We start from the raw sequence: 26,586 nt of genomic DNA, 5'->3' as shown, positions 1-26,586 counted from the left end.
TGAAAGGGCCAGCCAATCAGATCCTGCCAAACTTCAAACCCAGCCTGTGACATGACAGAGTGATAATGGACCAGCCAATCGGCACCTATCATCCACCACTATCACTTGTTAAGGCTTAGTACATCTGGCCCTTGATTCTGGAACTACCACCCTGCGCTTAGGTCACATCCCTTGTAGAGAGATCTGATGTTTATTCCCATCTTCCCTGTTGGATCGTCTTTTCTGACAGTGGATTAAGCTCTGGAATTCTTAATGATTCGCTTTTCCGTTCTGGAGAAATGAGAATTTAGTGGAGTCTTACATACAACATCAGAACATGTCATACATAGTGTTCATTCTAGCACCCGCCATATTTGAAAACCCATGCAGTTCCTCTTCTCTGCCTGGGGTGTCGCTGTCTGCTGTGGTGCTTCTAGCACAGTGTGATCTGTATATCAGCACTGATATGCACACCAGATTTGTGTTAGAAACACCACAGCAGACAGCGACACCCCAGGCAGAGAAGAGGAACTGCATGGGTTTTCAAATATGGCGGGTGCTAGAATGAACACTAATACATTTATATAAAGGTTGGTGCAACATTTCCAAAATATGTAGTTTGGTTTCTTTTCAGCCAGATTGTACATATCCAAATGTGCACGATCACCTATTGCTATAAAACCACCTGTAAAAATGAAATCACTGGCTTCACACTGGGAAAGTACACTAAATACTATGTGTGCACACGTGAGACACCGTATGCCACAATTACAGAGCGGATTGCCCCCAAGGGCGCTCTGGCAGCAATGGGCTGCTGGACTGTTCACCAGGAACCGGTAAATTGGCTTGCAAATCCTTTTAATATTACTGCTCTCTAACTATTGGAGCCAAGAAAATGATGGCACGGTCCCACACAACAGCTGAGGCAGGCGTTCCTAAACTTCATTATCTCAGCGATTTTCCAACAGGTTGATAAATGCAGCCGCGCGCCGCAGTTTCACAGTGGCTGAAGGTTTCAACATAAGAAAAGGCATTTTCGAGTCGATATATATATATATATATAATCTATGAGACATCTGTAAAGTTGTATGTGCTGTACAAATCCTACAAACTAAGCAAAAGATTTACAAACAAAAGAGAACCGGACCACTCCACCATAAGGAGGACAGTCAGAGAAAACCTCTACTGACCATGCGCTCTCTAGGAGCCTGCACGTCTCTATGTCATGTTGACGGAAATGATAAGCACGGGTACGGAACCTTTGATCTATAAATCAGTTTTCCCATAAAATCCCAAGACATTGCATACTATTGCAAATTTGCTACATACCCATACACATAAGGTATATCATTACATGGTGTATCAAATTTGCTACAGAGCGTTTTTTCAAAATAAAAGCTTTTATTTTATTTTTGCCTGTGATGTTTTTCATTATTTTTCCTTGTCAGTAAAATACACAAGCAGCACGAAAAAATAAACCATGCAACGAAGGGCTAAAGATCTAGCTAAATAAAGGGTCTGTGCTCTTCATCATGTATTTATACAGCACCACCTTACTCCCAATATGGAGAATGGCTAATCGCTCACATCAGACCGCAAGTTAAGCAGAGCCCCTTATCTGGAAACCGCCACGTCCCAAGCTTTCAGGATAATCGGTCACAACCCTGTGCTTCCAGCATGCAAAAGTAGAAATTATTTTTAAGCACAAACCTTAAGCCTCGCCGAGTGTGAAACAAGGAGAGCATTTAAACATTAGGAGCGCCTCCCAGCCACTACAAAAACCAGGTGAAGGCGCTTGGAGTACAATCAGTACAATGGAGGTTATAAATCAGGCCACCTAATGATTATATAAGTTTTACACAGCAACCAAGCAGCTTCCATATTTCAAATATCTAATATATGTAAACTCTAAAATGATTGGTATAATCTGACTGGTTGCTATGGGTAACGTCTTCACTGTTTAGAAGGCTTGATACTTCCACAACAGCGGGATGTCAGCACTCTACAAGAACCATCACAGAACAAAACAACGAATACACCGATGCTGTTGCCCAATGGAAACACCTCCTCCCATTTAAAATACAAAATTATTTGAATGTTTAAAGGTTTATTGAGCAGGTGACATAAACTGTCTGCATGCACTAAAATCTTGGGTCTGACTTGGGATTTGGAACCCATAACCAACCAGGTCAGACCCGGAAAAGACCCCTTTTCCCACTGTGGTTCCGACCAAAGACATTCCTGGGTCGGAATCGTTCACATTGCACAAGAGGTGCAATCTCGCTTCGTCCGGCGCTTGGAGAAGACATCTCTAGAATCTGGACAATCCGGGGGATCAGGTCCAGTCAGTCAATATTGCCTGCCCCCCACAATGTGTATTTTCTGACAAAGATAAATGAGATGCAACATTGAGGGGGTATTGAATCACCGGCGACCCTCTCCCAAAGGGGGAGATGGCCGCTGGGCCCTATTCAATGAGGTCTTCCTCGACAGCACTGAACAGGGGAGCTCGGCAGAAGGAGCCCGACTTCGCAAGCTGTTGGGCTCGTTCTGCCGAGAAAGGCCGGGAAGTGATGAGCTTTCTGCTGCAGCTAGCCTCTTCCCGGCCGCAGCTTGCGGCCCCGCCCCCTTCCGGCCCCACTGCAGGCAGGACATTGCATCCCGCCTGCAAATTCTCGGTCGAGCTGACCGAAAACGGGACAGGGTCAAGGCTATCGAGCAAGCTCGACAGCTGTGATCCCAGATTGAATACCCACCTGAATGTGCAACATTTCTACTGATACTTAGACACAATAACAATAATTTTTTTACGACTATTAATAAACAAGTATCCGTTACATACCGTCAGCCATTGTTTTCGTGATTATACCTATTGGGGGAAAAAGAAAAAAAAACACGTAAGTGTTTGGTACATACAAAAACAACATAAAACATTATCAGGCATGCACGATAGCAAGTATTCCTACGTATGGTCTTCAAACAGCTTATTCCCAAACTTCTCTAACTTTGTTCTCAAGGCTGAAATTTCCCGATACTTTGTAAAAGTACAAAAATATATATTTTGGCTGGAGATGAAGCATTTGTTGAATAAAGAGCGGAATTCTTTCATCAATGGACCCATGAGTTGCTCTGTTCAAACACATTGGGATGACGGGTGTGTGTGTGTGTGTGGGGGTGTACAATCCAGCTTCTGCCACTCATTGCATTGTCCACCATTGGACTACTGCAAGAGAGGAAGGATATTCAAATAAATAATAATTTTTGAGGTGTAGTACCACCAGTGCCCACTAGAGGCCACTCGACAGACCAAATTACTCCTTAACAGAAAGTGAAACCAAAATGATCTGCTGGCTATGGAGACAGGGAGCTATGAAGACAGGGATTGGAGGTAGGAGCAGATTATCGTTAAGACTATAATTAGCTTCAAATAAAAATTTGCATCTCACCAAGAAGTAGCGACACCGGCTTCACCCCACCGGGTCACTTGTAGGAAAAACCATAGTGATCGGTGCTTCTCACTAGAGGCTGGCACTATGCATTAAGAACCAATGATCTTTTGATACGGTTACTGTATAACAATGTTTGTACGGATAGCCTACGCTTCTGGTTACAGGCGGTAATCCTTATTGTACTCCCGCACTACCATAAACATTCGTATTGGGAGCCAACAGAAGAAATAAAGTTGCGGAAAAAGCAATGAATAAAATGGTAAGACGGCAAAGACGTGCTGAAAACCACTTTAGGTCATCGTCAGACATTATAAGAGGAGTAAGCGTATTCAGCAAAGTGAAAGTCTTGATTACCAGTCATTTACCATGGCGTTGAAATGCAGATGAGAATAATAGCAGCGTTTCATATCATGCCTGGCTAAACCTCGCGGTAATGAATACATTTTTCAAGACTCATTTTCCAATGTGGAATAAAATGGCTTTGTGTTCAAGGCTACGTTATCCAACAAAATGTGAATAATTCATTGTACCGATCTCTGAAGATCTATGGCCAGAGACTGTATTTCAGGGACAGCCGGTAAATTTTATGGGCTCACAGGGTCAAGGAAATGAAGAGCAAAAGAATTATAGGTTTGATGTAGCAGAAATTCTGCCTATATATAAAGGAAGATGACAGATGAAATACAAGTCGGTCTTGTAGATACGGTTTTGTGTAGATAAGAACTTTGGCAAAACTTTAAAACAAGGCATTGTGCTTTTATGTTTGGGAAACCACTTTAGGTTGCAGAGGTGGTAGCTCGCCACCCATCCCAACGCCCGAATACATATCCGATGCAGAGTGGATCAAAATTGAGTGGGTATCCACTTAATAGCTCTTAAGTGTATAGACCAGGGGAGTCCAAACCCATCCTCAAGATCTAGTACCAACAGTTCATGTGTCTCTGGGAACCTGTGGATCTATAGTAGGAATGAATGCAGCAGGTTTGAAAATGTGACAGTTAGTAATGACTACAGCTGTGCACCAGCTAGGTGATCTGGGGAATGTGACAGTTAGTAATGACTACAGCTGTGCACCAGCTAGGTGATCTGGGGGATGTGACAGTTAGTAATGACTACAGCTGTGCACCAGCTAGGTGATCTGGGGAATGTGACAGTTAGTAATGACTACAGCTGTGCACCAGCTAGGTGATCTGGGGGATGTGACAGTTAGTAATGACTACAGCTGTGCACCAGCTAGGTGATCTGGGGAATGTGACAATTAGTAATGACTACAGCTGTGCACCAGCTAGGTGATCTGGGACATGTGACAGTTAGTAATGACTACAGCTGTGTACCAGCTAGGTGATCTGGGAAATGTGACAATTAGTAATGACTGCACCTGTGCACCAGCTAGGTGATCTGGGAAATGTGACCATTAGTAATGACTACAGCTGTGCACCAGCTAGGTGATCTGGGACATGTGACAGTTAGTAATGACTACAGCTGTGCACCAGCTAGGTGATCTGGGAAATGTGACAGTTAGTAATGACTACAGCTGTGCACCAGCTAGGTGATCTGGGGAATGTGACCATTAGTAATGACTACAGCTGTGCACCAGCTAGGTGATCTGGTGAATGTGACCGTTAGTAATGACTACAGCTGTGCACCGGCTAGGTGATCTAGGAAATGTGACAGTTAGTAATGACTACAGCTGTGCACCAGGGAATGTGACAGTTAGTAATGACTACAGATGTGCACCAGCTAGGTGATCTGGGAAATGTGACAGTGAGTAATGGCTACAGCTGTGCACCAGCTAGAGGATCTGGGAAATGTGACCGTAAGTAATGACTACAGCTGTGCACCAGCTAGGTGATCTGGGAAATGTGACAGTTAGTAATGACTACAGCTGTGCACCGGCTAGGTGATCTGGGAAATGTGACCGTAAGTAATGACTACAGCTGTGCACCAGCTAGGCGATCTGGGGAATGTGACAGTTAGTAATGACTACAGCTGTGCACCGGCTAGGTAATTTGGAAAACGTGGGCCATTGGTAGATCTCGGGGACTGGTTTGGCCACCCCTGGTCTAGATAGACAATAGGTCGACATGAATGTTTCATAATTTGGGGGACTTTTTCATGCACTAATTTGTGGTCCATGTGCTTAGGTGACGTAATTGACAAAAAAAAAACCCATGGACAACTCATGTCAACCTTTTGCTTCTGTTGACCTTTGATGTCAATTGACTACCAAAAACACTGCACATTTTTTAATCCGGAACATGTTTGTGTTACCCTGCACATCTCAGGAACACAGTTCAAGTACAGTAAAAACTCTCATTATATAATAAATAAAAGGCAAGTAGTAGTATTCCAAAGGACAACTGTGAATCAACGGATCTTGCAAAAGGAAGGGAAGAACCTATTTATAGAAAGTGTACTTAGAACTCCTACACTACAGCAGTTAATGGTGCATGGGACAAACAGAAGAATCATTTAAACATACTTAAGAAATCCAGCCCATGCCCCAGAGGATCTAACTAACGTGTCCTAATTCACCTGCCGCTTCTGCGCCGTAGATGCGAATAACACTCCGAAAACCGGCAGCGCCCCTCATAGCTTTGTACTTATTCCTTAACCTTTTGAGTACCAACATCTGTGAGACGTTCAAAATACCTGCTAAAAATACCAGCGTCGCTCACATGTGTTATATAAATTCAAATAACAAATGCTGTGTAAATAAAAGATGCTATTTCCTATAGAAAGTAAACATTACAGGTCATGACTATGAATAAACAGGTTTGCTTGGCAATATTTACACCTATTTCGACTAATTCACTTGGCGCTCAAAAAGTTAATATTGCATCGCAAAAAAGCGCTGCATTAAATGTCAGAATATTCTGGGAAAAAGATTCTGCGGGGACGCTGGGCATGGCTGTGGTAAGTCTGTGCCACCCCAAACGAGGCTGTGCGCTACTATCTGAAGACAGGGGTGTATGGACAGGTCTGTATTCTATTATGTTGCTTGACTTCAAAAGTTAAAGTGGCACCAATACTATGTGCAAAATGTGCCAGTGTTACCACTTATAAGTGCGGCTTTAAACGACGAAATCAAACACCATCGAATCGGTGAAATTAGGCAAACTGCAGCTAATGTATTGGAGAACGTTTACTCCAAGGTGTTCAGTACTGTGTAAGGAAGGACCATAACACGGAAGAGCACATAGGGGGTTATTTTGGTTCACTCTTTCTGACAAATTCCTTCTTAGATGGACAAAACCATGTGCACTGCAGGGGGGCAGATGTAAAATGTGCAGAGAGAATTACATTTGTGTGAGTAATTTTGTTTCTGTGCAGGGTAAATACAGCCTGCTTTAGTTTTACAGTGCACTATAGATCTCACTTTGAAGTAAAACCCCACCCAAATCTAACTCTCTGCACAAGTAACATCTACCACACCTGCAGTGCACATGGTTTTGTCCATCCAAGGAGGAATTTGTCAGAAAGAGTGAACCAAAATAACCCCCATAGTCAGCAGTAGGGACGAACGATACTACACATGAATATTTATATAGTCAACTATAACGTTCTGTTTGGCTTCAATGGTCTAGTACTTCCCGATCTAGCAGACAGCTGGGTTACGGGTCACAATACAATCTCAGTTTAGGTTATTGCTATTTTAGCATTTAGAATTTCAAAATTGACAACTGATATATGGTTAACAGCCAATAAAGCCTTTCAGTGCCAGGCACAGTTATGTGCTCACTGAGATAGATAGATAGATAGATAGATAGATAGATAGATAGATAGATGTCACACAGCCCTGCATCTCACCCTATTGTTGGGACTCGTTCCTAAGAAGGTGGACTGGCTTTAGGGGCCAACATTGAAGGCTGTAAGATGGGGACAGTTCAGCCACAAAGTATTTCCCTAATCATGTAGAGGTGACTACATGCTCATAGTGGGCTGGGCAAATAATTATCTGACCTGTCTCCACAGCCCCAAAACGTGCAGAGTTGGGGGCATGTGAGGACAGAGGATGAAAGTCCGAGGCAGCAAAAAGTATTTCCAGTTGACAATTATATTTTGACTACAAAATTTATTCATATCAGCAAAAGTGTACAGATTAGCAGGGAAGTGATAAATGTGCCCAAACCTTGGGCAGCAGCTGGTATAATGGTTAGCATTACTGCCTCACAGCACTGAGGCCATGGGTTCTATTCCCACCATGTGTTATATATACGGGGCAGTACGGACGGTGTAATGGTTACATTACTGCCTCACAGCACTGAGGCCATGGGTTCTATTCCCACCATGTGTTATATATACGGGGCAGTACGGATGGTGTAATGGTTAGCATTACTGCCTCACAGCACTGAGGCCATGGGTTCTATTCCCACCATGTGTTATATATACAGGGCAGTACGGATGGTGTAATGGTTAGCATTACTGCCTCACAGCACTGAGGTCATGGGTTCTATCCCCCCATGTGTTATATATACGGGGCAGTACGGACGGTGTACTGGTTAGTATTACTGCCTCACAGCACTGAGGCCATGGGTTCTATTCCCACCATGTGTTATATATACGGGGCAGTACGGACGGTGTAATGGTTACATTACTGCCTCACAGCACTGAGGCCATGGGTTCTATTCCCACCATGTGTTATATATACGGGGCAGTACGGATGGTGTAATGGTTAGCATTACTGCCTCACAGCACTGAGGCCATGGGTTCTATTCCCACCATGTGTTATATATACGGGGCAGTACGGACGGTGTAATGGTTACATTACTGCCTCACAGCACTGAGGCCATGGGTTCTATTCCCACCATGTGTTATATATACGGGGCAGTACGGACAGTGTAATGGTTATAGCATCACTGCCTCACAGCACTGAGGCCATGGGTTCTATTCCCACCATGTGTTATATATACGGGGCAGTACGGATGGTGTAATGGTTATATTACTGCGTCACAGCGCTGAGGTCGTGGGTTCTATTCCCACCATGTGTTATATATATACACGGGGCAGTACGGATGGTGTAATGGTTAGCATTACTGCCTCACAAGACTGAGGTCATGGGTTCTATTCCCACCATGTGTTATATATACGGGGCAGTACGGACGGTGTAATGGTTAGCATTACTGCCTCACAGCACTGAGGTCATGGGTTCTATCCCCACCATGTGTTATATATACGGGGCAGTACGGACGGTGTAATGGTTAGCATTACTGCCTCACAGCGCTGAGGTCATGGGTTCTATCCCCACCATGTGTTATATATACAGGGCAGTACGGACGGTGTAATGGTTAGCATTACTGCCTCACAGCGCTGAGGTCATGGGTTCTATCCCCACCATGTGTTATATATACAGGGCAGTACGGATGGTGTAATGGTTACATCACTGCCTCACAGCGCTGAGGTCATGGGTTCTATCCCCACCATGTGTTATATATACGGGGCAGTACGGACGGTGTAATGGTTAGCATTACTGCCTCTCAGCACTGAGGTCATGGGTTCTATCTCCCACCATGTGTTATATATACGGGGCAGTACGGACGGTGTAATGGTTACATTACTGCCTCACAGCACTGAGGTCATGGGTTCTATCCCCACCATGTGTTATATATACGGGGCAGTACGGATGGTGTAATGGTTAGCATTACTGCCTCACAGCACTGAGGTCATGGGTTCTATCCCCCCATGTGTTATATATACGGGGCAGTACGGACGGTGTACTGGTTAGTATTACTGCCTCACAGCACTGAGGCCATGGGTTCTATTCCCACCATGTGTTATATATACGGGGCAGTACGGACGGTGTAATGGTTACATTACTGCCTCACAGCACTGAGGCCATGGGTTCTATTCCCACCATGTGTTATATATACGGGGCAGTACGGATGGTGTAATGGTTAGCATTACTGCCTCACAGCACTGAGGCCATGGGTTCTATTCCCACCATGTGTTATATATACGGGGCAGTACGGACAGTGTAATGGTTATAGCATCACTGCCTCACAGCACTGAGGCCATGGGTTCTATTCCCACCATGTGTTATATATACGGGGCAGTACGGATGGTGTAATGGTTATATTACTGCCTCACAGCGCTGAGGTCGTGGGTTCTATTCCCACCATGTGTTATATATATACGGGGCAGTACGGACGGTGTAATGGTTAGCATTACTGCCTCACAGCACTGAGGTCATGGGTTCTATTCCCACCATGTGTTATATATACGGGGCAGTACGGACGGTGTAATGGTTAGCATTACTGCCTCACAGCGCTGAGGTCATGGGTTCTATCCCCACCATGTGTTATATATACAGGGCAGTACGGACGGTGTAATGGTTAGCATTACTGCCTCACAGCGCTGAGGTCATGGGTTCTATCCCCACCATGTGTTATATATACAGGGCAGTACGGATGGTGTAATGGTTACATCACTGCCTCACAGCGCTGAGGTCATGGGTTCTATCCCCACCATGTGTTATATATACGGGGCAGTACGGACGGTGTAATGGTTAGCATTACTGCCTCACAGCATTGCGGTCATGGGTTCTATCCCCACCATGTGTTATATATACGGGCAGTATGGATGGTGTAATGTTAGCATTACTCCCTCACAGCACTGAGGTCATGGGTTCCATTCCCACAATGGCCCTAACTGTGCGGAGTTTGTATATTCTCCCTGTGCTTGCGTGGGTTTACTCTGGTTTCCTCCCACAATCCAAAAATATACTGGTAGGCTAATTGGCTTCCAACATAATGAACCTATGAGTGAATGTGTGTGTGTGTACATGTGGTAGGGAATATAGGGGCAGATGTATTAACATGCTAATTTTCGTTTGTTATATATCAGGCCCCGCTTCTCCTGCATAACGTGGAGAAGTGGGCACTCGTTTCGCCACAATGTATTTACCCCCCCCCCTTTTGCTGATAAGGAGGGCAGTTATGCCCAGTGTTAACGCCTCTCCTTATCTGCGCCCCAGGCAGCCCTGCGCATGCGCATTTGAAAAAACCCTCTTCTCTACCCCTGGCCAGCTCGTTGGGCATGCGCAAGATCTTGCTAGCCCGGAGCCAGCACAGGGCTAGCGTTGTCCCTGCAGTGGGGATACGACCACGCTAGCCTTGGGCTGGCGTAGTGGCCAACGGGCGATGTATGCCAAAGAGGCTGGACACACATCGCCCAAGCCACTAATTCCAGAGGGGGATTGCAGGGGACCCAGCACCGCCGAGTGCGGTTAATACATCTGAAAAAACTTAATCCCCCCCCCCCCACTCCAGTTATGCCCTTATCGCTACATCTGCCCCATAGATTGTAAGCTCCACGGGGGCAGGGACTGATGTGAATGTTCAAATATTCTCTGTACAGCGCTGCGGAATATGTATGCGCTATATAAATAACTGGTAATAAAACTATCAATCCCTGTAATCTGCCTTATGAGGCTAAAGTCGGCTAGAGCACATTCTGCCCGCAGTGTCGCTCAGTAGGATCACACACAGAAGGGTCAACCTATATTAGATCGACATATTGCGTCGACCACAGGACGACATGGCTTAGTGTGACACATGAAATAGGTCTACAGGGTTGGAAGATCGACACCAGCATTATGTAGAGGCCAAACCGGTCCTCGAGATCTACCAACAGTCCACGTTTTCCAGATCACCTAGCTGGTGCACGGCTGTAGTCATTACTAACTGTCACATTTTCATACCTGCTGCATTCTATAGATCCACAGGTTGCCTGGAAAACATGCACCGTTGGTAGATCTTGAGGACAGGTTTGGCCACCCCTGATGTAGAGAATGGCTAGGTCGACAGTCAAAAGTTCGACGTGACATTTTCAAGGGGTTTTTTTTTAGTCCTGAATGTCGTCACGTACACCATCAAAGTATACCGCTGCGCTCATCGTGCTTTGGGCACTATTATATTCTCCCACAGCGTGGTGGTGGATGGTAGGTCATGAAATACCACCTGTCGGCACATGTCGGCTAAAAAAAACCAAACTCATGTGGTCGACCTATTAGATGTCAACCTAAAGACCATATCCCATGCGGAAGACCTAAAGTATTCTTAGACTTATAAGAGCCTTCTCAGATTTGGGTCTGATCATCTTTGAAGCCTCTCATATACTGTATAAGAATTACAAATGCTATTATCATACAGGAGATCAATTAGAAGTTACCCATGCTGGACCTAGCAGGTGATCGCTCTAATACAGGTAAACAGTAGTACACTCAAAGGAAAGGTGTGCCACCGTGTCAGATATTATACGCGACCATCTAAATGGCCCAAGTCCGTCAAGAAAGATATTGAATTAACGATCAGAGAAAATGATGCTAATGAAATAGGAAATGTAATTACTTTTAAGAGTACGATGTAGGTGAAATCAGGGGGTGGGGGACACCTCAACTAGCAAATTGGGTGCCGATTCATGGGTGCCGATTCATAAGCGGTTCTAATGAAACTCATTTAGGCAGATATTCAAGGACATTTAGTGCGCACTAGACAGCCCCAGTCTCCACGGCTGCTGTAAAACATTTCTGACAGCTGTAATTTGTGCCACGGGTCCCCGGTGTCTTTTCAGCTATGTACCACATTATTTCAATTTCATTCATGAACCGGGGACAGAAATGCGGCTAGGTTAAACGGGAACAGCATAATGCCAAACCCGATCGCTTCTGACAAGACTGCAAATAAGCCATTTAACCCAGGTCTCGTGCGGGGAACCTCATGTTATGGCACGGAGGCTGGTATTTCTTCTAACACATATGCCCTAGAACAGTGACAAGCAAACTTGCCGCAATCGGTTGTTGTGACCCTTTAAGGCACAGGAGGGTGGAACTCATCCTTCCAGCGCGAATAATGGGACTTTTTTTAAGCAACCCAATTAGGGCCCGGTTACAATTGCTTGTTTTCGCCCCTGCAGGGCGTCTAAACAAATGGTTTTTTACCGAAGCAATTCAAGTCTGTAGTTTAGATGCCCGTACCAGGAACTTAGATGCCCAGTGAAGAACTTAGATGGGTTTAGACGCCCTGTGCGGCTAAACCGGGAGTAGTCTGGCGCATTAACTATTTTAGACTGCTATAATATTTTAATTGACCTCACAGAATCAATGCTACAGACCTATCGATATAAAAATATAATGAGAGAGAGAGAGAGAGAGAGAGAGAGAGAGAGAGAGAGAGAGAGAGAGAGAGAGAGAGAGAGAGGGGGCAGAGGCCAGAGAGAGAGGGGGGGCAGAGGCGCGCGAGAGGGGGGGCAGAGGCGCGCGAGAGGGGGGGCAGAGGCGCGCGAGAGGGGGGGCAGAGGCGCGCGAGAGGGGGGGCAGAGGCGCGCGAGAGAGAGGGCAGAGGCGCGCGAGAGAGAGGGCAGAGGCGCGCGAGAGAGAGGGCAGAGGCGCGCGAGAGAGAGGGCAGAGGCGCGCGAGAGAGAGGGCAGAGGCGCGCGAGAGAGAGGGCAGAGGCGCGCGAGAGAGGGGCAGAGGCGCGAGAGAGGGGCAGAGGCGCGAGAGAGGGGCAGAGGCGCGAGAGAGGGGCAGAGGCGCGAGAGAGGGGCAGAGGCGCGAGAGAGGGGCAGAGGCGCGAGAGAGGGGCAGAGGCGCGAGAGAGGGGCAGAGGCGCGAGAGAGGGGCAGAGGCGCGAGAGAGGGGCAGAGGCGCGAGAGAGAGGCAGAGGCGAGAGAGAGAGGCGGGCAGAGGCAAGAGAGGCGGGCAGAGGCAAGAGAGGCGGGCAGAGGCAAGAGAGGCGGGCAGAGGCAAGAGAGACGGGGCCGAGGCGAGAGAGAGAGGCGGGCAGAGGCAAGAGGGAGACGGGGCAGAGGCAAGAGAGGCGAGAGCGAGAGAGAGAGGCAGAGGCGAGAGAGAGACGGGGCAGAGGCGAGAGAGAGACGGGGCAGAGGCGAGAGAGAGACGGGGCAGAGGCGAGAGAGAGACGGGGCAGAGGCAAGAGAGAGACGGGGCAGAGGCAAGAGAGAGACGGGGCAGAGGCAAGAGAGAGACGGGGCAGAGGCAAGAGAGAGACGGGGCAGAGGCAAGAGAGAGACGGGGCAGAGGCAAGAGAGACGGGGCAGAGGCAAGAGAGAGACGGGGCAGAGGCAAGAGAGAGACGGGGCAGAGGCAAGAGAGAGACGGGGCAGAGGCAAGAGAGAGACGGGGCAGAGGCAAGAGAGAGACGGGGCAGAGGCAAGAGGGAGACGGGGCAGAGGCAAGAGGGAGACGGGGCAGAGGCAAGAGGGAGACGGGGCAGAGGCAAGAGGGAGACGGGGCAGAGGCAAGAGGGAGACGGGGCAGAGGCAAGAGGGAGACGGGGCAGAGGCAAGAGGGAGACGGGGCAGAGGCAAGAGGGAGACGGGGCAGAGGCAAGAGGGAGACGGGGCAGAGGCAAGAGGGAGACGGGGCAGAGGCAAGAGAGGCGAGAGAGAGAGAGGGGGGGCAGAGGCGAGAGAGAGAGAGGGGGGGGCAGAGGCGAGAGAGAGAGGGGGGGCAGAGGCGAGAGAGAGAGAGGGGGGGCAGAGGCGAGAGAGAGAGAGGGGGGGCAGAGGCGAGAGAGAGAGGGGGGCAGAGGCGAGAGAGAGAGGGGGGGCAGAGGCGAGAGAGAGGGGGGGGGCAGAGGCGAGAGAGAGAGGGGGGGCAGAGGCGAGAGAGAGAGAGGGGGGGCAGAGGCGAGAGAGAGAGAGGGGGGGCAGAGGCGAGAGAGAGGGGGGGCAGAGGCGAGAGAGAGAGAGGGGGGGGCAGAGGCGAGAGAGAGAGAGGGGGGGCAGAGGCGAGAGAGAGAGAGGGGGGGCAGAGGCGAGAGAGAGAGAGGGGGGCAGAGGCGAGAGAGAGAGGGGGGCAGAGGCGAGAGAGAGAGGGAGGCAGAGGCAAAAGAGAGAGGGAGGCAGAGGCAAAAGAGAGAGGGGGGGCAGAGGCAAAAGAGAGAGAGGGGGGCAGAGGCAAAAGAGAGAGAGAGGGGGCAGAGGCAAGAGAGAGAGGGGGCAGAGGCAAGAGAGAGAGAGGGGAGAGAGGGGGGCAGAGGCGCGAGAGAGAGAGGGGGGCAGAGGCGCGAGAGAGGGGGGGCAGAGGCGCAAGAGAGAGAGAGGGGGGGGGCAGAGGCACAAGAGAGAGAGAGAGAGTGGGGCAGAGGCAAGAGAGAGAGAGAGGGGGGCAGAGGCAAGAGAGAGAAGGGGCAGAGCCGCGAGAGAGAGAGAGAGAGAGAGAGAAAGAGAGAGAGGGGGGGCAGAGGCGCGAGAGAGGGGGGCAGAGGCGCGAGAGAGGGGGGCAGAGGCGCGAGAGAGGGGGGCAGAGGCGCGAGAGAGGGGGCAGAGGCGCGAGAGAGGGGGGCAGAGGCGCGAGAGAGGGGGGCAGAGGCGCGAGAGAGGGGGGCAGAGGCGCGAGAGAGGGGGGCAGAGGCGCGAGAGAGGGGGGCAGAGGCGCGAGAGAGGGGGGCAGAGGCGCGAGAGAGGGGGGCAGAGGCGCGAGAGAGGGGGGCAGAGGCGCGCGAGAGGGGGGCAGAGGCGCGCGAGAGGGGGGCAGAGGCGCGCGAGAGAGAGGCAGAGGCGCGCGAGAGAGAGGCAGAGGCGCAAGAGAGGCAGAGGCGCAAGAGAGGCAGAGGCGCGCGAGAGGCAGAGGCGCGAGAGAGAGAGTGAGAGAGGCAAAGGCGAGAGAGAGGCAAAGGCGAGAGAGAGGCAAAGGCGAGAGAGAGGCATACACAGTAACAATGTATCAGCTTAGCCTTATATATTACTGGTAAAATACTTCCAAACAGAAAAAAAAACAACAGAAAAAGACCTCATTCACCTAATTATTTCCCAGTCAGGGAGCACCCAATTATTACCTAATGGAGGACACCTCCATGGCCACATTAACCGGCATAATAAGCACCTTCGCGCAGAGAACTAGATTTCTGCAGACCAATGAATCAGTCGCTGTACTTGCAACCTACGATTTTGAAGTTACCTCCTTGATTTATGACAGACTCCGGCAACATAAAAAAAAAATGGCTGCATTTAGGCGCAACTGGTTCATTAGGTTTTTAAAATAAATATATAAATAAAATGCATAAATAAAATACAGAATTGATTCGGTTGAAAAGATCAAATCATGCCTACACACTGTTTTAACCAGAGAATAATGGGGTAATAAATCACAAACAATTCGATTTGCGGTAACTAACCATGAATTACAATAAAAAAAATGAAATTGAAAGTGCAATTCAGCGTTTTCTTCCTAGACACAATTCTCCATCATCAGCAGCCATTGCTCCTGCAAGAAGTAGGTCTTCTATTCGCTGCGGGACATTAACCATTTGGCCCCTGCCGATCATTGTGCATGAACCCTGCTCTAAACTTCAAACAAAGGGGCAGATTTAACAACGAGCGATATTCTTTTGATCACTTGTTATGAACGATAAATGTTGCTTCAGCCAATCAGCTTCTAACTAAATGTGTTTGAAATATGACTGCAGCCAATTGGCTGGAGCACCATTTACTTCCTGTGACAACAAGAATATCACTTGTTACATCTGCCCCACCTGCAGTGCACCATGGTTTTGTCCATTAAAGAAGGCGTTTGCTTTTGCGAGTGAACCAAAATCAGGTCTAATGTGTAGGAACTGTTCACGTTACGTTATGGAAACATAAATGATGGGGGGAAAACTGCAAATAAGGAACGCCGGCACTGTTTGCTTAGAATTGTAAGCAGTCTGCTATGGAAGACCACCATGAACTTTAAGGGTGAATTAATAAAGTTTAGGGAGTTAATGAAGCACAAGAGCCATACATACTTGTACAGTACGCGTACATACAATGATCTCCCGCTTTGTATATGAAGGTGATGTGATCAGATAGTGGCATACTGTATATAGTGTTCATTCCAACCTCCTGCCCCTTCCAAAATCCGTGCAGTACCTCTTCCCTGCCTGGGGCATCACCCTCTGCTGTGGTGATTCAAGCACAGTTTTGTCTGTATTGCTCCGCTGAAATACAGATCAGTCTGTGCTAGAAGCACCACAGCAGGAGTGTGACACCCTAGGCAGAAAAGGGGAACTGCACAGGATTTTTTTTAAAGGTGCAGGATGCTAGAATAAACACTAACGTGACACCAGCCTCTGCAGCGCTACAGCCCCGAGTGCGTACATGAAATAGTGAAGGTTCCATTCCTCTGGGACTTATGCTGTGCTGCTGACTTTCCAAGCATCATTTCAGTGCGCTCATTGCTGTACAAGCCACGGCCGCATCAGCCTGGAGGACATTCTTGCGGAGGAGGAGACGGCGACTACGGTGTGGAACAGTTAAGTGCTGAAAATGCACATCTACCCTCTCCATGTCAGCTTTTTTCCCCCGGGTTGACCTTTTAGGGCAGACATAAACAATGTCTACCTAATTACAGTCAACCATACGATCTTATGGTCTACACTGCAGAATGTTCCTGTAGTGGGATCCGTGGGAGGTGGGGGTGACATCACACCTGTGATCCCTCTCCTGTGATTAAGCAGCCATAAGCTTAGAGTGGTATAAAACACTGGAGCATTGCTGGTCAGAGGTTGGTACACAGATCAGTAAGTAGTTCTCAGGCCTAATAACGGGTGGTCTGCAGGAGATCGCTGATGGTTTCTGAGTAGGTTTTCGAAACGTGTATGGGTCATTGGTTCACCAACTTTAGGTAGACAAAATTCATGTCGACCTTTTGACTGTTGATCTTGCCATGGTCTACCTAATACGACCTCAGTTACGTCAACCTATTTCAGGTGTCGACCTAATGAATGTATCCCTTCAAAACACAGGCTTGATAAAATGTGAAACCCTCATGTCGACCTTTGGCTTGTGTCAACCTAATGAATGTCGGCCAATAGTCGTTGATAACTGCCGACCTAATGACCCGCAAGCACGGGCGGATGGTATAAATAAAACACGTTCCTCCCCAAACAAAGAGCAGCTCCTAGGTATCTTCTCGCTGTATCCTATTTTGGGTTTGGGGTCACAGGGTAGACAATGAACGTCGATGTACATTACGGCGACCACTAAAGATCAACAGGGTTTTAGTTCGACGCTGCTAAAATTGACAAAGTCGGAAGGAGGACACAAGCATTAGGTCGACACTGGGAAGGTCGATAATGAAAAGGTTGACATGAGTTTTTATTACATTTTGTGTCCCGGTCGACGTAACCGAACATGAACACCGTATCGGTGCATCGCGTCCGCTCGCCATGCTTCAGGCACTAGCGGATGGTAGAGTAGGAAAAAAACACCTGTCGGCTCAAAAGTAAGAAAAAAGTGTAAACCTCACGTCGACCTCATCTGTTCCATGCGTTGACATAAGCCATGTTGGACCTTTAGCGGTCGGGATTCACAGTGCCGTATTATGCATCTTGTGGCAATAACGCCCACCGCTGTGTCACACGTCCTGCACTATTGTTATCTAGTATACTAAACAAACGGCCTTTTACCAAGGGCTCAAGGTGCCCACAGACGCATCAATTATCAAATGCGTTTTGTACTTTTTAAGTACAAAACGCATCTTACGTACAATTATTGGGTGGTGTTTATGTGCTTGTGCGATGTGCGTTCCCGGGAGCCCGATATTGTATGTCTAAAAAAGTACGTGCTGCACGTACTTTTTAGACTACATCTGTAAATTAACATTACAAACATGGGTTCATCACATCACATCGCATGCATCCAAGTGCACATTGCATAGCAAGCTGGAAGAAAAATTGTATAGAACCATTGTACAGTCAAAAACGCATAGCACAGTAAAATTGATGCGTCTGTGGGCACCTTCAGTTCTAGCCGCCCGATCCTCTGCACAGTGTGCCGATAGCGGCTCGGCGATGGAAAGGTCAGTGAAGCGCAGCAGCCGGCATTTCAGCTGGGACGTAGCAGATAAGCTCTCCGGACTGAACACAATATGGGAGAGACAGCAGCGAGGAATACGGAAAGCATGTCAATTAAAGTTAAAAAAAGTTTTACTGCCGACATCTTTCAAATAAAAAAAATAAAAAAAACCCTGAATAAAAGGTAGCAGTGGGGGAGGATGTTACAGTAGGCAATCAGAATGAGTTTCCTATTATTACACCATAGCCACCCGAGACACTGAGCCAAAGATAAGGCTCCCAATGACAGGTGAGCAGAGGGGGGGGGGGGACACCGTCCCTCAGCTCTACTCCTAGTTATCACTCATAATCCTGCAGTAGCCAATGGATGACACCCTCTGCCTTTATCACACTATATCTGTCATGCTAATGGGTCTTCGGAAAGCCGTGAATTTTCAAATTAACTTGTCCACGGGCAGCTGTGATTATTCCGATTTCTAAATCAACCTTAACTGCAAAGCCATTAGCTGTTACTTAATAGAAAATTCCCTTTAGAGACTCGAAAAACCATCTGTAAAAAGGAGGAATGGAGCCTTGAGCCTCCGTCCCTTGGACATAATTGACTCGGAGGACAAATTCACAGACAATCAAGTTCTAGGCTGTCATTGACCAGGCTCCCAACCATCGTCCATAGAAGTATCATGTAGTCTTCAAAAGGATATATCTAGATTATTATTATTTTATTTATTACCAGTTTCTTAGGTACTTGTTTCCTAGCACGGCGCCTGTTATGGGTCATCGCATACCTTAAGTTAAGGTATGCGATGGACGCGACCGACGCGATTTCAGGGCCTTTTCCCTGACAATGAAAAAATTGCATCCATCACATGCCTTAAGTTAAGGCATGCGATGGACGCGATTTTACATAGGGAACATGTTAAATGGGCCAATGGACCCGATTTTTCATTGTATACCCACCCTTATGGGTATTTTACATGAGAAATCCCCCCCCATTGTTAACGCCACCCCACGATGAACGTCAACCTGAAGCGTGGCGAGCGCCGCGGTACGCGTCCACCGGCCTTTTCATACCCCCACTATCCACGTTGGCACGCAGTTGATTTTATATAGTGTGGCGAGCGCAGCGAGCCCCGCGAGGGGACGCGTAATATCTGTGAAGTAATGCGCGTTCGCTCGCCACACTATATAAAAACACACTTCCACGCCGACGTGGATAGTGGGGGTATGAAAAGGTCGGAGGACGCGTACCGCCGCGCTCGCCACGCTTCGGGTTGGCGTACATCGTGGGGTGGCGTTCACAATGGGGGGGGGGGGCAATTTGACCCATCAGGGTTGGCAAACAATAAAAATTGGGGTCTGGGGGCCATTTAACATTGGGGCCAATGTAAAATCGGGTCTCAGGGACCCTTTTACATTGATTCCAATGTAAAAATTGCATCAATCGCGTCGCATGGGATATGGTTGCATGCGATGAACGCGATTTCGGGGGGTCCCGATGGACACAATCTTTATCGCTGGCGCCGTGCTAGGAAACAAGTACCGTTTCTTATATAGCGCACACATTCCGCAGCGCTGTACAGAGAATATTTGAACAGTCACATCAGTCCCTGTCCCAGAGGAGCTTACAATCTATATCCCCTATCACATGTACACGCACACACAGACATTCTAGGGTTAATTTTTGTTGGAAGCCAATTAACCTACAGTACCAGTATATTTTTGGATTGTGGGAGGAAACCAGAGTACCCGGAGTAAACCCACGCAAGCACGGGAGAATATACAAACTCCACACAGTTAGGGCCATGGTGGGGATTAAACCCATGACTTCAGTGCTGTGAGGCAGTAATGCTAACCACTACACCATCCGTGCTGCCCACGATATAGATATATATATATATATATATATATATATATATATATATATATATATATATATATATATATATATATCTATATCGTAGATATATCTATATATTTCAATATATCTATATAAAAAAAAAAAAATGTGCCACTTGTCCAAGTATACAAGGAACTGGATACTACAAGCTGTTAGTGCAGCACTGTGTCAGTCAGTATAGATGCATACACAAGCCATGCAAGCTAGAACAGAATCATTTTCAAATACAAATAAAGCCTCAGTAATGATTAGCTTGCACCAAAAGAGTTTCTCACTTTTTGTCCGGAATGTCGACAAAGTAGACTTGGACACCGTCAAAGTGTAATACTGAGCTCGCCATGTGTCAGGCACACTATTTTATTCTACCTCCACGCCATAGTATATGGTAGTGCATGAAATGCCACCTGTCGGCACGTCGTCTAAACAAAACGTGATAAACACTCATTGACCTTTTGACTGTCAACCTTCCCATTGTCGATGCTTAGCCCTGTCGACCCAATAGCAACCAAATAGTGACCGTATGGCAGTGTACGTCACATGACATTAACACAGTCACTTGCGGCCATTAAACTCACAGATGTCCAGAGAAGGACAAGAAGGTACCTCCGCACATTGGGGTATAAGTCCACCCTATAACCCTGCACTCTTATAACGGAGCAATGACAGAAATAAAGCTTTAGCAACATAAAAAAATATCTACATGAGTATTACAATTTATATTCTAGTCATTGGTGTAACACAAATAACATCTGTCAGGACATAAAGGACACAAGTCTACAAGCAAACGACACAGTTCTGGGGAAAGTATCCACAACGAGCTCCGATCCCCCAGGGTCACTACACCTGAGGGGATAGAGTTGGGGCAACGAGCAGCGGGTCTGAAACCATCGGGTCGGCGGGATGCCACAAAGTTCGACCATTTGAAACCTATCTGCAAAAATGTAACAATACAACTCTGAACTAGCCAAAGACTAGATTTAGCCAGCCACCTGGTAACAGACGGACACTAGCCCCGAAGCTGGATGAAGTGCTATATTGTTACATTTCCGAACGCCCCGCTGCCGCAACACAGGTGTAGCCGCAGCGCGTTCCATCCAGACGCAGACAGCTCCTACCTTTCCTCTCCGAGCGCTTCTTCCTCCTCCGCTTAAATCGCCGCCTGACCAGGCTAAAGAGGTTGCCCATGTCACAGGTAGCAGCCAGCAGGAGCGATGCCATGGCAAGGGCAGTGCTAGTACTCCGGGCAGGCTGCTCAGCAGCAGAGTAACTAGGTCTCTTTATAGCAAGCAGTTAACCCTGTGTTATCCGCAGCACAGACACCCACCCCCTCCCTCCCTCCTCCTTCCTAGTTGAGCACTGGAGGCAGACTCTCACTGCCTGGGTATGAGAGGCACATGTGCCAGCCCTCCCTCCTGTGCCATCACTCACAGGCTAAGCAGGCAGGGGAGGCGTGTCTGCTGCGCACTGCGAGTGGCTGAGAGAGCATGCATGGTGGGAATAGACACACATCTGTCATCCTGTCATCTCAGCCTCATCTGTCTCATCCCCAAACATTAAGGAACTGCATTTATTGGCAAGTGCCAATAGTCCAAAGCAGGGTTTACCCAGACATGTACCACCCTGTGTGATAGCAAATAAGTACTTCACCCAGAATGGGCTCCTTCATTCCAAGCTGCCCTTATTTATTTGTATGTGTAAATGAATACATCATCTATCCACATATGCAGCACAATGCCCCATGCATGGAATTGTTTAAATATGCCCTTCACGATAAAGGAAAACATTTCTACTTTGCCGTCTTTACAGTGAATGGTTCCAATATACCAACATCATGAACATATGTTGTATATATAAAATAGTTCACCACAAATAGAATACAGTACGCAGGATTTGGCTACTGCAGCTATACAGATCTAATACAGTATGCAGGATTTGGCTACTGCAGCTATACAGATCTAATACAGTATGCAGGATTTGGCTACTGCAGCTATACAGATCTAATACAGTATGCAGGATTTGGCTACTGCAGCTATACAGATCTAATACAGTATGCAGGATTTGGCTACTGCAGCTATACAGATCATCTAATACAGTATGCAGGATTTGGCTACAGCAGCTATACAGACCATCTAATACAGTATGCAGGATTTGGCTACTGCAGCTATACAGACCATCTAATACAGTATGCAGGATTTGGCTACTGCAGCTATACAGACCATCTAATACAGTATGCAGGATTTGGCTACTGCAGCTATACAGACCATCTAATACAGTATGCAGGATTTGGCTACTGCAGCTATACATATCTAATACAGTATGCAGGATTTGGCTACTGCAGCTATACAGACCATCTAATACAGTATGCAGGATTTGGCTACTGCAGCTATACAGACCATCTAATACAGTATGCAGGATTTGGCTACTGCAGCTATACAGATCTAATACAGTATGCAGGATTTGGCTACAGCAGCTATACAGACCATCTAATACAGTATGCAGGATTTGGCTACTGCAGCTATACAGACCATCTAATACAGTACGCAGGATTTGGCTACTGCAGCTATACAGATCTAATACAGTATGCAGGATTTGGCTACAGCAGCTATACAGATCATCTAATACAGTATACAGGATTTGGCTACTGCAGCTATACAGACCATCTAATACAGTATGCAGGATTTGGCTACTGCAGCTATACATATCTAATACAGTATGCAGGATTTGGCTACTGCAGCTATACAGACCATCTAATACAGTATGCAGGATTTGGCTACTGCAGCTATACAGACGATCTAATACAGTATGCAGGATTTGGCTACTGCAGCTATACAGACGATCTAATACAGTATGCAGGATTTGGCTACTGCAGCTATACAGACCATCTAATACAGTATGCAGGATTTGGCTACTGCAGCTATACAGACCATCTAATACAGTATGCAGGATTTGGCTACTGCAGCTATACAGACCATCTAATACAGTATGCAGGATTTGGCTACTGCAGCTATACAGACCATCTAATACAGTATGCAGGATTTGGCTACTGCAGCTATACAGATCTAATACAGTATGCAGGATTTGGCTACAGCAGCTATACAGACCATCTAATACAGTACGCAGGATTTGGCTACTGCAGCTATACAGACCATCTAATACAGTACGCAGGATTTGGCTACTGCAGCTATACAGACCATCTAATACAGTACGCAGGATTTGGCTACTGCAGCTATACAGACCATCTAATACAGTATACAGGATTTGGCTACTGCAGCTATACATATCTAAAACAGTATGCAGGATTTGGCTACTGCAGCTATACAGATCTAATACAGTACGCAGGATTTGGCTACTGCAGCTATACAGACCATCTAATACAGTACGCAGGATTTGGCTACTGCAGCTATACAGACCATCTAATACAGTATACAGGATTTGGCTACTGCAGCTATACAGACCATCTAATACAGCATGCAGGATTTGGCTACTGCAGCTATACATATCTAATACAGTATGCAGGATTTGGCTACTGCAGCTATACAGACCATCTAATACAGTATGCAGGATTTGGCTACTGCAGCTATACAGATCTAATACAGTATGCAGGATTTGGCTACTGCAGCTATACAGACGATCTAATACAGTATGCAGGATTTGGCTACTGCAGCTATACAGACCATCTAATACAGTATGCAGGATTTGGCTACTGCAGCTATACAGACCATCTAATACAGTATGCAGGATTTGGCTACTGCAGCTATACAGACCATCTAATACAGTATGCAGGATTTGGCTACTGCAGCTATACAGATCTAATACAGTATGCAGGATTTGGCTACAGCAGCTATACAGACCATCTAATACAGTATGCAGGATTTGGCTACTGCAGCTATACAGACCATCTAATACAGTATGCAGGATTTGTCTACTGCAGCTATACAGATCATGTAATACAGTATACAGGATTTGGCTACTGCAGCTATACAGACCATCTAATACAGTATGCAGGATTTGGCTACTGCAGCTATACAGACCATCTAATACAGTATGCAGGATTTGGCTACTGCAGCTATACAGACCATCTAATACAGTATGCAGGATTTGGCTACTGCAGCTATACAGACCATCTAATACAGTATGCAGGATTTGGCTACTGCAGCTATACATATCTAAAACAGTATGCAGAATTTGGCTACTGCAGCTATACATATCTAATACAGTATGCAGGATTTGGCTACTGCAGCTATACAGACCATCTAATACAGTATGCAGGATTTGGCTACTGCAGCTATACAGACCATCTAATACAGTATGCAGGATTTGGCTACTGCAGCTATACAGATCATCTAATACAGTATGCAGGATTTGGCTACTGCAGCTATACAGATCATCTAATACAGTATGCAGGATGTGGCTACTGCAGCTCTACAGATCATCTAATACAGTATGCAGGATTTGGCTACTGCAGCTATACAAATCTAATACAGTATGCAGGATTTGGCTACTGCAGCTATACAGACCATCTAATACAGTATGCAGGATTTGGCTACTGCAGCTATACAGACCATCTAATACAGTATGCAGGATTTGGCTACTGCAGCTATACAGACCATCTAATACAGTATGCAGGATTTGGCTACTGCAGCTATACAGACCATCTAATACAGTATGCAGGATTTGGCTACAGCAGCTATACAGATCTAATACAGTACGCAGGATCTGGCTACTGCAGCTATAGAGACCATCTAATACAGTATGCAGGATTTGGCTACTGCAGCTATAGAGACCATCTAATACAGTATGCAGGATTTGGCTACTGCAGCTATACAGATCATCTCTAATACAGTACGCAGGATGTGGCTACTGCAGCTCTACAGATCATCTAATACAGTATGCAGGATTTGGCTACTGCAGCTATACATATCTAATACAGTATGCAGGATTTGGCTACAGCAGCTATACAGATCATCTAATACAGTATGCAGGATTTGGCTACTGCAGCTATACAGACCATCTAATACAGTATGCAGGATTTGGCTACAGCAGCTATACAGACCATCTAATACAGTATGCAGGATTTGGCTACTGCAGCTATACAGACCATCTAATACAGTATGCAGGATTTGGCTACTGCAGCTATACAGACCATCTAATACAGTATGCAGGATTTGGCTACTGCAGCTATACAGATCATCTAATACAGTATGCAGGATTTGGCTACTGCAGCTCTACAGACCATCTAATACAGTACGCAGGATGTGGCTACTGCAGCTATACAGACCATCTAATACAGTATGCAGGATTTGGCTACTGCAGCTATACAGATCTAATACAGTATGCAGGATTTGGCTACTGCAGCTATACAGACCATCTAATACAGTATGCAGGATTTGGCTACTGCAGCTCTACAGACCATCTAATACAGTACGCAGGATCTGGCTACTGCAGCTATACAGATCTAATACAGTATGCAGGATTTGGCTACAGCAGCTATACAGATCATCTAATACAGTACGCAGGATCTGGCTACTGCAGCTATACAGATCATCTAATACAGTATGCAGGATTTGGCTACAGCAGCTATACAGATCATCTAATACAGTATGCAGGATCTGGCTACTGCAGCTATACAGACCATCTAATACAGTATGCAGGATCTGGCTACTGCAGCTATACAGACCATCTAATACAGTATGCAGGATCTGGCTACTGCAGCTATACAGACCATCTAATACAGTATGCAGGATCTGGCTACTGCAGCTATACAGACCATCTAATACAGTATGCAGGATTTGGCTATTGCAGCTATACAGATCATCTAATACAGTATGCAGGATTTGGCTACTGCAGCTATACAGATCTAATACAGTATGCAGGATTTGGCTAGTGCAGCTATACAGACCATCTAATACAGTACGCAGGATCTGGCTACTGCAGCTATACAGACCATCTAATACAGTACGCAGGATCTGGCTACTGCAGCTATACAGACCATCTAATACAGTATGCAGGATTTGGCTACAGCAGCTATACAGATCATCTAATACAGTATGCAGGATTTGGCTAGTGCAGCTATACAGACCATCTAATACAGTACGCAGGATCTGGCTACTGCAGCTATACAGACCATCTAATACAGTACGCAGGATCTGGCTACTGCAGCTATACAGATCTAATACAGTATGCAGGATTTGGCTACTGCAGCTATACAGATCTAATACATTATGCAGGATTTGGCTACTGCAACCATACAGCTCTATAGATTACCTCCATGACTGTTTGTATCTATCCAGTTTGTTTAATCACAGTTTTTTCCAATTGTAAAGCGCATCGGAATATGCTGCGCTATATAAGACACTGTAAATAATACAGTATACAGGATTTGGCTACTGCAGCTATACAGATCATGTAATACAGTAGGCAGGATATAGGTTATTTATATTGACTCCTTTCTGAATAGATGACGAAG

General features: G+C 46.6%; 1 protein-coding gene across 2 annotated transcripts in view; it reads right to left on the bottom strand.

Annotated features, from left to right (window-relative positions):
• ADARB1 (adenosine deaminase RNA specific B1) overlaps positions 1 to 26,586 on the bottom strand; it is a 105,448-nt gene that overhangs the window by 26,293 nt on the left and 52,569 nt on the right. Inside the window, exons 1-2 of one of the 2 annotated variants that reach the window (XM_083154422.1) lie at positions 21,236 to 21,425; positions 2,822 to 2,848 (exon numbers count right to left, since the gene is read on the bottom strand). In XM_083154422.1, coding sequence (XP_083010548.1) covers positions 2,822 to 2,848; positions 21,236 to 21,338 — 130 coding nt within the window. In that variant the 5' untranslated portion in view covers positions 21,339 to 21,425. Of the gene's footprint in view, positions 1 to 2,821; positions 2,849 to 21,235; positions 21,426 to 26,586 lie in introns of those variants that run through there. The other variant, XM_083154423.1, reaches the window with a different exon arrangement.

The sequence above is a fragment of the Crinia signifera genome, chromosome 7 (assembly GCF_055691185.1).
Source record: "Crinia signifera chromosome 7, ASM5569118v1, whole genome shotgun sequence".
Lineage (NCBI taxonomy): Eukaryota > Metazoa > Chordata > Amphibia > Anura > Myobatrachidae > Crinia > Crinia signifera.
The sequence above is the reverse complement of the archived record's forward strand: the minus strand, read 5'-3'. Positions and strand labels throughout refer to the sequence as shown.